Here is a 12787-nt window from a genome sequence, read left to right on the forward strand (position 1 = left end):
TTCATTAAGTTTTGGGGGATACTTTTCTGACACCCCGTGTTCCAGAAGCTATTACGTTTATTTGGTTATTTCTTTCTGCCAGGAGGTCTGGCAAGAGACCACGGAAGAGACCACAGAGGGGACTCTATTCTTAATTTGTCTAACCTCAACATTGTTTTTCCTTGGTAGGGGTGCAGAAAAGTTTGCCATTCCATTCGTCTCAACCCTTTCGGCTCTTGTTTGGTGGAGGGGCAGTAACAGAGCTGTACTTTTGTAAGAATATTTGATCTCCACCTGACAATGACACTCTCCAGACATATTCTGCTTCTGATTCCCTAGGATTATGACTGAAATCCTTTTTAAGTTTAGCCAATTCTGTAGCAGTAAAGGGTACTTCCTTAGTAGTAGTTACAGGGAAACTGTCTCGGTTGTCATCATATGTATATTCTGTTTTAATCAGGGGTCTGAGCAAATAGGGACGGACTGTCACCTCATCTAATCTAGCTTTTGCTTTGCCTAATTCAACAATGGGATACTGGGGACCTTTTTCCCCAGAGGAGGATGGGTAACTATCCTGGCCCCGGTTCTCATCTGCAAGGAGTTGTTCTTTGAGGTTGGATTGCAAACAACTCACCAAAGCCTGCTCTTGACTCAATTGCATCTTTAACTCTTCCACAAAAGCCTGTAGGGACTGTATAGTTTGCAATTCAGCCCTACATTGTTGGTCCCGAGCTTCTACCACTGTGACCAAACTAGCACCCAGGGTGGCGCATATATTAGATTTTCTTTTTCCAAACCAAAGTTTAGCCTCCCTTTGCATGGTGCTGATTCAGTCAGTAACACTTTACAAATTATGCCAATTATCTCATGCCCAGTCATTTCCCAGTACTGACGGGTACGCATTATATTTTTCTAAAAAATGAAACAACACCTTCCGACCTGCAGGGGGTGAATTATCTCCACGCATATGTCTCAACAAACAAACGGGGGTGGTCAACTCAGGGTACACAAATTCTGCCCCCTTACTTGTGTGAAAAGTGGACAGGTATGGTTTCTCAACAACAAAAACAAAACGGGGCAGTCACCTCGGGGAGGTCAAATGTTAGTAGTTACAACACACAAATTCTCACCCCTTACTTCCCCGAGAGACACACACGCATGCACTCAGGCATTTCTCTAGTATATGCAAAAGCAGATAATAAGAACGGTACTCTCACGTTGCAGAACCCTGTCCATGACACCAATAAAAAGTGTCCCAATCCAGGACGTGGAGGTTTGGGGGGGGGGGGGTGGGGATGTTTGGGAGAACCCCTAACAATTCCGTGCATGAGATTAAGGCATAACTCAGGTCAGATGCTGTCTGCTAAACTTTATTGTTATCTCCCAGCCTTGGATACTGAAATAAGCGATAGAGCAAAGGAGGAAATAGAGGAAAGGAGTTCTGACTGCAGAAGGACACGGCATGAACTTATAGTCAAAGTTTACTCAACACTTGACCAATCAATATAGATGCTCTGCCAATCTTTCTTGGAAGGTGGTCTTCTTGGAAAATGGTCGCTCCTGATGTACTCTTGTGGTAAACAGGATGCTGTGGTTTGTCACAGTGGCACAACTTGCAACTTAGCTCAGCAAGTTTTAGGTGCCCTTTTGCTCCTGTTATGAATGTGGCTGGTGCGCTTACAGTAAGCGAGTTTTGAGACATTTCAATCTTTGACATCTCAGTGGTCTCCTACAAGATCTCAGAATAACTCTTGTGTATTCTCAAAATTCTGGTCCCCTGTATCCTGTAAAGTGTCCCATAGCCTTGGGCAGTAACTCCCATTGGTCCAAAATGTGCTACAGCCTTTACTCCCCTTCACTCATCATGATGGGTTTCACAACTGGAATGGTCTGGTAAATCTCCTATGACAGCCCTGAGAGGAGCCTGGATAGGGCGTTCCTTCTTCTGAGCCTGTAATCTGGGTTCCCTTGCCTTCCATTTCACTTCTGTGCTCCTCTGTCTTTGTGGGGATGAACCACTGATGGGCTCATAGCTGTCTCTTTGATGGGCCTGGGAGCTGCTGTGGCAGAGTATTATTTGGCATCCCCTCATGCCATTGTGCTCCTTTGTGGATAAGTGAATGTGTTTTTTATTACATAACCTAGAAAACGCAACTAGCAAATCCCAATAAGTCATTTTCTTATAAGTCCATGTTTTAAAGAACATGTATTTTAAATATACAGCTCAGAGGTTACACAAATTGCATCTTCTTTAGAATTCTGCTTAAGGCTGTTTTCACATCTTTATTTTTCAGGCTGTAGATGATGGGATTCAGCATGGGGGTTAAGATGCTGTATTGGGTGGACAGCACTTGATCTAGAATGATTGATGAGACTGATTTGGGTTTTGTGTATTGGAACAGAGCAGTTATGTAGAGTAACCCTACTACAATGAAGTGGGAGCTGCAAGTGGAGAAAGCTTTGTGCCTCCCTTCTGCAGACTGTATCTTCAAGACAGTGGTGATGATATAGATGTAAGAGATGAGAGTGAGCAAAAAGGAGCTGGACCCAAAGATTACAGCAGAAAAAAGAAGAATGAGTTTACTGAGAAAGGTCCCACTGCAAGCAGCAGAGAGGAGAGGGGGTAGCTCACAGCTGAAATGTTTGATTTCTGTGTGCCCACAGAATTGAATATTTAGCACAGGAATTGTGTTTAAAACTGAATATAAGAGACCCATTAGCCATGCACTCCCCACAAGCTGATAACAGAAATGTTTGCTCATAGCCTCTTGATACTTCAGAGGATTACAGATGGCCACATACCGGTCATACGCCATTACTGAAAGCATAAAAACTTCACATCCAGCTGAGAGGAATATGAAGAACATTTGAGTGATACAAGCATTGACAGCAATGGTTATGCTTCCTTTGACAAGAAAATTCACCAGCATCTTTGGAACAACAGCGGTGGCATAACAGATATCAACAAGTGCTAAATGAAAGATGAAGAAGTACATGGGAGAGTGAAGGTGGAGATCTGTCCTTATGACCATCATTATTACTATATTTCCTAATAAAATTATTAGATAAATAATTAAAAACACAGTGAATAGGAGGCTTTGAAGGAGTGGATCTCTTGTAAGTCCCAAGAGAACAATCTCCGTTCCACTTGTTTGGTTTTCCATTTACTCTATGTGACCTGAAAGGAAGAGAAATGCAGTGATGTTAGCACTGGAATCAGAACATGCAAAATCACATGAATTGACTCCCAGGTAGCAGATCAATGTGGGTTTAAGAAAGGAGATTTCAATCCATGTTGGGAAGCAGAGGGTTGAAAGAGGTATTGCAGAAAGCATTTGAAATAGGCCTTTTTCCCATTGAGCCCAACTGACACTTCCTGTTCCTGTTCATTTTGTCCTCTTACTAGAACCTTTCAGATTCCACACTGGAGTGAGGTCTTGAAAGCTGAGCCCATGACTGAAGATGTGCTTCTCTGATTTGTGGTTTATCTTCTTCCTGTCAATCCAGAATTACAAAATAGGCTACTGATCACCAAGCAAGGGGAGACCATAGGAATTCCAGTAAGTCTGTGCTAGACTTTGCTTTCTCACTTAAAACCTCAACCCTGAACAAACTTTGAGTTAAAGGCTCCTCCAGTTCTCAGGAATTCTACTATTTAGCATTTTTCTTGTTCCACTGAGGGCCTCAAATTACCGCAGCATATGGCTTCAGTATAACCTCTGCAGACACAGAAGTCTGTAAGATATATATTGATGTGTTTTGGTCCTGCATGTCGAACAAGGCTAGTGGAAGTTTGGGGCTGAAATGTTGGGGTGGAAGAAGGGGGACATAGGGAGTTGTTAGGTGTTTTTTATTTTGTTTTGGTCTGGTTTTATGATGATTCTGCTCAAATATCAGATAGTTAGATTTTAAAGCAGAGAACACTCATGGGATGCTTTCTGCACAAACATGGCCTTCTGAAGTAGATCCCTTGCTACCTTTTTCAGTTAAATGAGGAAACTTATGCAGGGAAAAAACAGTAAGAATCCCAAGCATAATACTCTCCCAGCCTGTGTGATTATTGTTAGTCACTTAACCTGAGAGATAGCTAACACATCTCAAATACATAGGTGTTCATAGCTCTGAATGCAGAAGTAAGTTATGGAATTACATAGAATACATGGAATGACATAGAATATCATCATAAAGTGTCTCCATGCACTTATTAAGTATAGTGCCTCAGGAGGCAGAACTGCAGTTTGAGTCAGTTCCCCATTTTTACCACTTCCACATTTGGCACTCTGAAAAGCTGACTAATTAACTCTGTATTTCAAGCATAGTCAGATCCAGCATGTCACATGTATGGGCACCCAAGGCAAATAGGAGTAAGTGCAGACTTGATCTGAAATGGATCAGGGGACTACAAAAAGTGAAAATTACCACAGGGTGAGGGATGATATTCTACAACAGAGTAAAGATTTTTTTTTTTTTCATTTAAATAAGTATCTAGGTTTTTGGTTCTTCTGGTTCCAGCATGGTAGTCTGCAAATGGGAAATTCATTGGTTTTCAGGAAGTCTTGTTACCTACACGTTCTTAGTTATAAACAGTTTTTCCTATTTTGACTTGTTTAAAAGTTAGACATAGAAACCTAGATTTAAGGGAAAATGGTCACCTCTGGAAGATGATTCATGTCAGCATTAAAGATACTGGAAAGGAAGAAACATCTGGAAATGTTTTCCTATCTCAATTTACAATACAGTTACATTTAAACTCAGCTGAAGTTGAATCCATCCATTGTTTAATAAGTGGTATTGTTGTTTTTTTTTTTTTTTTCTTTAAATTGTGTTCTTAAGGCTTTATTTTGTTATTTTGTAAAAACTAGATGAAGTTATTCCATTAAATTTAAATAAAATATGTGGGATGCCATCAAGAAAGAAAAATAGTCTGGCAAAAAGATAGCACCTTTTAAACCAAAAAAAGAGCTGTGGAAATACCCTGGTGTGAGCTATGAGAATAAGCTGATGTGTATTTTAAAAGTACTAAAGTTAAATGGAAAGGGGTTTGACTACATATGCCCTGTCAAAGCCTGGTCACTTCTGCTTTTTTTCTAAATATGTACAAGCATGATTTTGCGCTTACTTGTCCTGACTCCAAGAAATCCACACTAACTTATAGTTCTTGAAAAATGTACATTCACTGAGTTATTTTGTTTAGAAGTTGTGTACTCACCAAGGAAAGAATAGTTTCTTCTTTTTCTTAAGATGTCATTAAGTACTTACTATTCATCCATCTCGTCTCTCTACAAATACGTATTGGAAAGTCTTGAGTAAGTTTATTAGTACAAAACATAGCATAATGAGATAACAAATGTACATGCATATATATACTCCAAAATTACCCATAAATAAGAATAAAATAACAGTGGAATTCATCTCCCTCCAACATGCATATCTAGAAGAGTTTATAATTGAAATGCAGGTAAGTTGATTAAATATATCAACAGATACATTGATAGATAAGGAAATGAATTCATGATAGAAATATGAGTTTGAATCATGCAATACCTCCTTTCTGTCTTCCTCTCTTAATCAATCTGTTTAGACAAAAAAAAAAAGGGTTTTCAAAGTTATAACACTATAATATTTAAAGCTCTCTCCAGCTCTCTCCTTCTCCAAGCTATGTTACTATTCTTCTCTATCATTCATCTCTGTTCATCTTTAAGCCAAAAATTTTACATAAAAATGTGCAGTTTACTACCAGGAAAAAAGGTTTCTCCATGTTGCTCATGGTCTGCTGAGGAGGAGGTCAACACACACCTCTCTCCTTATTGCTTATCTCCTTTCATATTCTTAACTCAGCCTTAATTCTAGAACCTAAATGTATTCTCACTGTCTCTGAGTCATGTGGAAGAAAGGAAAAGTATTATGGCACAGGAAATGATAAACATGTTACAGAATATAGGATAACAGGTTGCTATTTTCTTTCTTCTATCCCCAGAGAGTTATGCCTTAACCAAGAGTGCCTTTCACATGCGCTGACCTTGAGGAATGCTGCATCCCCCCTACTTTCATGTGATGCCTGAGGAATAACTCCAGGGATGCTGTAAAAAGAAACTTTTTATTAACTCATACTGAACATATCCACTGATACTTCAGCTGAAATTAAAATAAGTTGTTGATTTAATATCACTAAAATTAAAACTAAATTATTTTATTTGCTACAACTGTTGAGATAAGCCTGAAATTGAGAATTCATTTATGATTCATCTCTCATCTTAAGAGATGGGTTTTGTTCTCCTAATGTTAAGTAGCTTAATAACAGCAGCTGAGCTGGTTGGCTGATGTCCTTACATTAACAAAGAAGAGAAAAATGCATTTGTGCAGAGTGATTCTCTGCCCTATCAGGGAACCATACCTTTGAACATTTTTTTGTTCATACTGAGTATAAAAGCAATTGGAATAGCTACCTGAGCCAGCTATCCAAATAAGAACAAGCAAGTCCTACAAGAAAGAACTTCAGTTAAATGAGGTGACGTAGCTTTCTTACTTTCTGTTCATCCTCCTCTTGTCTTTTATTAGAAGACTATTCCATTGAACTCTCTGGAGTGGTGTGTTTTCTGTCTTGTGGGACCAAGGAAGCTACTGCTAATCATTCAATCCTGTTGCAGAGGCTTTGTAACTGTATTCTGTCAGAGAGCTATGGGTCACATACCTGGCAAGACTTACAGGAATATACTTCTACTGTGTATTAGGGAGTCTAGAGCAAACTTCTCAAAGTTCTCTTCCAGCCTTAATTCTTGTGATTATGTAACTCTATTATTGGTGGAAAAGTGAGTGCCATGAGATTCTTCCTCCTCTTTCAAAAGTTATTAACTAAAAATAAATCCTAAGAGAAAGCCAAGAAAAGTATTATGCAATGAACCACAGATTCCTAATGGATTACACATGGGTTTTAAAGCAAGAGTAACGCTGTCCCAAGAAGCTTTGAAAGCAGTGCTGCTCAACTGTAAAACTAAGGTGGAAGGCATGTTTTTAGCTGATATGATTGTATTTCTTCTTCTGAATTCTGCCACAGTAAATTTCTAACTTGAACTATATTGTCAGTAAGCAATTAAGGTGGTATTCAGACCCTCATCTGGTATTACATTCATTTTGTTCATCTGAACTAGCTTTCAGTGCTCCCATCACATTGGCAGCCGGCTGGCCAACTTGGTGAGGAGGGTTTTTAACTGAAGGACTTGGGAGGCAGGGTCCAAAATGGCAACACTCACACTGTTACAACCAACTAGGGAATAAGCTGGGCCAACCAGAGCAGTGACAAATATTCCTCAGCTGCCTCCCAAGATGAGAACCAGACCAACCACCTCAAGTGTATGTATAGCAATGCATGCAGCCTGAGAAAAAAAAAAAAAAAACAAAAAAAAAAAACCAAAAAAACCAAACCGCAACAAACAGGAGGACCTGGAGCTCCATGCCATTTTAGAAAGTTGTGATATCATAGGAATAACTGAAACAGGGTGGGACAACTCACACAACTGGAGGATCACGATGGAAGGCTATAGGCTGTTTTGTAAAGACAGGCAGGAAAGAAGAGGAGGAGTAGTCATGCTCTATGTTAAGGAGAACCCTGAATGTATAAAAATCTGCTATGGTGATTGTGGAAGCCCTATTGAATGCCTCTGGGTCAAGACAGAGCAGTTGTCTCCAAGGGGATCTTACAGCAGGCATCTGCTACTGACCTCCAAACCAAGATGATAAAGCCAATGAAGCAATATTTGGATCACTTAAGAAAGCTTCAGGCCAACAGAAACTGATTCTTATGGGTGAATTCAACTACCCAGAAATTTGTTGGAAGAACAATACAGCAGTTCAGATGTCATCCATCAAGTTCCTGGAATGCATAGAGGACTGCTTCCCCGTACAAACATTAGATGTGCCAACTAGGAACAAGGCACTGCTGGACTTGCTACTCACAAAGAAAAGGTGTTTTGTAATATCTCAGTTAGTGATAGTCTTGGCTGCCACAATATTGTGGCATTCAGGATCCTACTGAGTACGTTGAAGGTTAGCACTAATACAGAGGTTTTAGATTTTAGAAGAGCAAACTTCAGCTCACTTCGAGGTCAGCTGGGAGGGATTCTGTGGGAAGCTTCCATGGAGGATAAAGGAGCTAGCGAGAGCAAGTGCTGGGATTTTTTCAAGAGAACTCTCCTGGAAGTAAAAAACCAGTTCTTCCCCTTCAAAGATAAGGGCAGTAGGCAGAGCAAGAGGCCCCCTTGGCTTAACTGCGAACTTCTGAGTCTACTTAAAGCCAAAAGAGAAGTGTACCAGAGATGTAAAAGCAGATAAATAGCCATTGAGTACTACAAGGGCACTTCCAGAGCTGCAGTTAGAAAAGCAAAAGCTCAGCTTGAATTGAAAGCGGCCAGAGATGTCAAAAACTACAAGAAATTGTTCATAAGGTATGTAAATAACAAGCAGAAATAGAAGGAAAATATTGGCCCACTTCAAACAAGAGAGGTGAATTAGTCATTATTCACCAATAATGCTGAAAAGGCAGAAGTTCTCAACACTTTCTTCACCTCTGTCTTTACCAGCACTGTTGGATCCCAGACCTTGGGAAGAACAATCCAAGCTGATGTAAACAGAGACCCACTGACAGTAAAGGAAGAGTTGGTATATGAACTATTACAGGAGCTTGACCTCTATAAATTGATGGGCCCTGACAATATCCACCCGAGGGTATTAAGAGAGCTGGAAAGGTGGTTTCATCACCTTTGCTCGCACAACAAAGAGGCCAGAAGGCAAAGCTGTGCCTTGTCCTCGCTGTCCTCTGGAACCGCTTTCATTGCCCAAAAAACCTTGGGGCTAAGGGCTTTCCTTTTGACTTCACCCTGAAAATGACCTTTTTCCATTTTCCCAATGGATGGGGGCAAAAATACCAAATGTCCAGCCATTGTTCCCACACCAAAGGGGCCAACACGCAAAGCTTTGCCTTGTCCTCGCTGTCCCCTGGAACCGCTTTCATTGCCCCACAAACCTTGGGGCTCAGGACTTTCCTCTTGACTTCAGACTGAAAACCACTTTCTTCCCTTTCCCCTTGAGCCAGGGGCTGAAATACCTAATTTCCAGCCATTGCTCCCACACCAAATGGGCCAGCATGCAAAGCTGTGCCTTGTCCTCGCTGTCCTCTGGAACTGCTTTCATTGCCTCACAAACTTTGGGGTTCAGGGCTTTCCTCTTGACTTCAGTGTCAAACCCACCTTTTTCCAGTTTCCCAAAGGGTGGAGTTAAAACTACCCAAAGTCCAGATATTGCACACACACAAAATGGGCCATCACTCAAAGTTGTGCCTTGTCCTTGCGGTCGCCTGGAACCTCTTTCATTGCCCCACAAACCTTGGCGCTCAGGGTTTACTCTTGACTTCAGCATCAAAACCACCTTTCCCATTCACCCAATGGATGCAGATAAAAATACCTAATGTCCAGCCATTGCTCCCACACCAAAGGGTCCAGCACTCAAAGCTGTGGTTTGTCCTTGCTGTCACCTGGAACAGGTTTCATTACCCCACAATCCTGGGGGGTCAGGACTTTCCTCTTGACTTCAGTCTCAAAACCATCTTGTTCCATTTTCCCAATGGATGGGGGTAAAAACATTGAACGGCCAGCCATTGCTGCCACACAAAAAGGGCCAGCACGCAAAGCTGTGCTTGTCAATGCTCTCCCTGAGACTGCTTTCATCGCTCCACAAACCTTGGCACTCAGGGCTTTCCTTTTGACTTCAGCCTCAAAAACATCATTTTCCATTTTTCAAATGGACAGGGCAAAAATACCAAACATCCAACCATTGCTTCCACATTAAAGGGGCCAGCACACAAAGCTGTGCCTTGTCCTTGCTGTTCCCTGGAACCACTTTCATCACTTCACAAACCTTGGGGCTCAGGGCTTTCCTCTTGCCGTCAGCCTCAAAACCACCTTTTCCTATTTTCGAAATGGCCAGGGACACAAATATGGAACATCCAGCCATTGCTCCCACGCCAAATGGGCCAGCACGCAAAGCTCTGCCTTTTCCTCGCTGTACCCTAGAACTGCTTTCATTGCCCCAGAAACCTCAGTTCTCAGGGCTTTCCTCTTCACTTCAGGCTCAAAACCATCTTTTTCCATTTTCCCAATGAATGAGGGTAAAAGTACCAAATTACTAGCCATTCCTGCCACATCAAAGGGGCCAGCATGCAGAGCTGTGCCTTGTCCTTGCTGCCCCCTGTAATCTCTTTCATTATCCCACAAACCTTGCCGCTCACAGCTTTCCTCTTGACTTCAGACTCAAAACCATTTTCTTCCCTTTTGCCATGGGCTGGGGGCTAAAATACCGAATGTCCAGCCATTGCTCCCACACGACAAGGGCCAGTAATCAAAGCTGTGTTTTGTCGTCGCTGTCTCCTGGAACTGCTTTCATCGCCTCACAAAACTTGACGCTCAGGGCTTTCCTCTTGTCGTGAGTGAAAAAATGTGGTTTTGAGGATAGAGTCCGTACGATAGAAGAGAGGGCCCAAGTGTGTGGGGCATTTGAAGGGGTTCCAGGAGGCAGTGAGGATCAGCATCACTCTTGCCCCCCTGACACCTTTGCTGTGGGAGCAGGAGCTGGACATTTGCCTTTTTTGCTCCGGAGGCCACTGAGAGTGAAAAAAGGTTCTTTTGAGGCTAGAGTTTACAGGAAAGCAGAGAGGGCCAAAGTGTGTGGGGCATTTGAAGGGGTTCCAGGAGGCAGTGAGGACCAGCATCACTCTTGCCCCCTGGCACCTTTGGTGTGGGAGCAGTGCCTGGACGTTTCCTCTCTTTGAACTCTGGCACTGTGCAGAGTGAAGACAGTTGGTTTTGAAGACAGAGTCCGTTGGAAAGAAGAGAGGGCCAAAGTCTATGGGTCATTTGAAAGGATTCCAGGAGGCAGTGAGGACCAGCATCACCTTTCCCCCCTGGCACCTTTGCTGTGGGAGCAGTAGATGGACGTTTCCTCTTTTCAAATGTGGCACTGTGCAGAGTGAAAAGAGGTGGTTTTGAGGATACAGACCTTAGGAAATAAGAGAGGGCCAAAGTCTGCAGGGCATTTGAAGGGGTTCCGGGACGTAGTGAAGACCAGCTTCACTTGTCCCCCCTGCCAACTTTGCTGTGGGATCAGTGGCTGGACGTTTTCTCTTTATTCTCCGGAGCGTTGCGCAGTGTGAAAAGAGGTGGTTTTGAGGATAGAGTCCTTAGGAAAGCAGGCAGGGCCAAAGTGTGTGGGGCATTTGAAGGGGTTCCAGGAGGCAGTGAGGACCAGCATCACTTTTTCCCCCTTGACACCTTTGGTGTGTGAGCAGTGGATGGACGTTTACTCTTTTTGAACTATGGCGCTGTGCAGTGTGAAAAAAGGTGGTTTTGAGGATAGAGTCCGTAGGAAAGAAGAGAGGTCTGAAGTTTGTGGGGCATTTGAAGGGATTCCAGGAGGCAGTCAGGAGCAGCATCACTTTTCCCACCTGGCACATTTGGTGTGAGAGCAGTGCCTGGTTGTTTTTTCTTTTTGCTCTGGATGTTTACACAGATTGAAAAAAAGTTTTTTTGAGGATAGAGTCCGTAGATGTCATCTGCCTTGACTTTAGCAAGGCTTTTGACTCCCATAACATCCTCATTAGGAAGCTGTGGAAGTATGGTCTAGATGAGGTGACAGCGAGGTGGATTGAGCGTTGGCTGCGGGACAGAACTCGGAGGGTTGTGATCAGCGGCACAGAGTCTAGTTGGAGGCCTATAACCAGTTGTCTTCCCCACAGGTCAATACTTGGTCCAATTTTGTTTAATATATTCATTAATGATCTGGATGAGGAGTCAGAGGGCCGTGTTGCCATCCAGCGTGACCTGGACAGGCTGGAGAGCTGGGCAGAGAAGAACCTAATGAGGTTCAACAAAAGCAAGTGCAAGGTCCTGCACCTGGGGAGGAAGAATGCTAGGCACCAGTATAGGTTAGGGGCAGACCTGCTGGGAAGTAGCTCGGAGGAGAAGGATCTGGGGGTCCTAGTAGACAGTAAATTATCCATGAGCCAGCAACGTGCCCTTGTTGCCAAAAAGGCCAATGGAATCCTGGGCTGCATAGGGAAGAGTGTGGCAAGCAGGTCGAAGGTGGTCATTCTCCCCCTCTACTCTGCACTGGTGAGGCCACAACTGGAATACTGTGTCCAGTTTTGGGCTCCCCAGTTCAAGAGGGACAGGGAATTGCTGGAGCGAGTCCAGTGAAGGGCAACTAAGATGATTAAGTGCTTGGAGCATCTCCCTTATGAGGAAAGGCTGAGAGAGCTGGGACTCTTTAGCCTGGAGAAGAGAAGGCTGAGGGGAGACTTTATTATGGCATACAAGTATCTAAAGGGTGGGTTGAAGGAGGATGGAGCCAGGCTCTTTTCAATGGTTCCCAGTGACAGGACGAGGGATAATGGGCACAAGTTAGGACATAGGAAGTTCCATTCAAATACACGGAAAAACTTCTTTACAGTGAGGGTGACAGAGCACTGGAACAGGCTGCCCAGGGAGGTTGTGGAGTCCCCTTCCCTGGAGATTTTCAAGACGTGCCTAGATGAAGTCCTGAGTAATGTGCTCTAGGCAATACTGCTTGAGCAGGGGAGTTGGACTAGATGATCTCTAGAAGTCCCTTCCAACTCTGTGATTCCAAAACGCCGTGATTCTGTGATTCCGTGAAAGAAGAGAGGGTCAAAGTCTGTGGGGCATTTGTAGGGGTTCCAGAAGGCAGTGAGGACCAGCCTCACTTTCCCCTACTGCAACCTTTGGTGTGGGAGCAGTGGCTGGAA

The 12787-nt window shown here is 43.1% G+C and overlaps 1 protein-coding gene across 1 annotated transcript; it reads right to left on the minus strand.

Moving 5' to 3' along the window:
- Positions 1 to 2210: 2210 nt before the first annotated feature.
- On the minus strand, positions 2211 to 3014 carry LOC309685432 (olfactory receptor 5V1-like; the record flags this gene model as incomplete). The annotated part of the gene is made up of 1 exon (XM_082501202.1): positions 2211 to 3014. The coding sequence occupies one exon, from the start codon at positions 3012 to 3014 to the stop codon at positions 2211 to 2213; it is 804 nt and encodes a 267-aa protein (XP_082357328.1).
- Between the last annotated feature and the right edge of the window lie 9773 nt (positions 3015 to 12787).

The sequence above is a fragment of the Vanellus vanellus genome (genome assembly GCF_965231255.1).
Source record: "Vanellus vanellus genome assembly, contig: HAP1_SCAFFOLD_1178, whole genome shotgun sequence".
Classification (NCBI taxonomy): Eukaryota; Metazoa; Chordata; class Aves; order Charadriiformes; family Charadriidae; genus Vanellus; species Vanellus vanellus.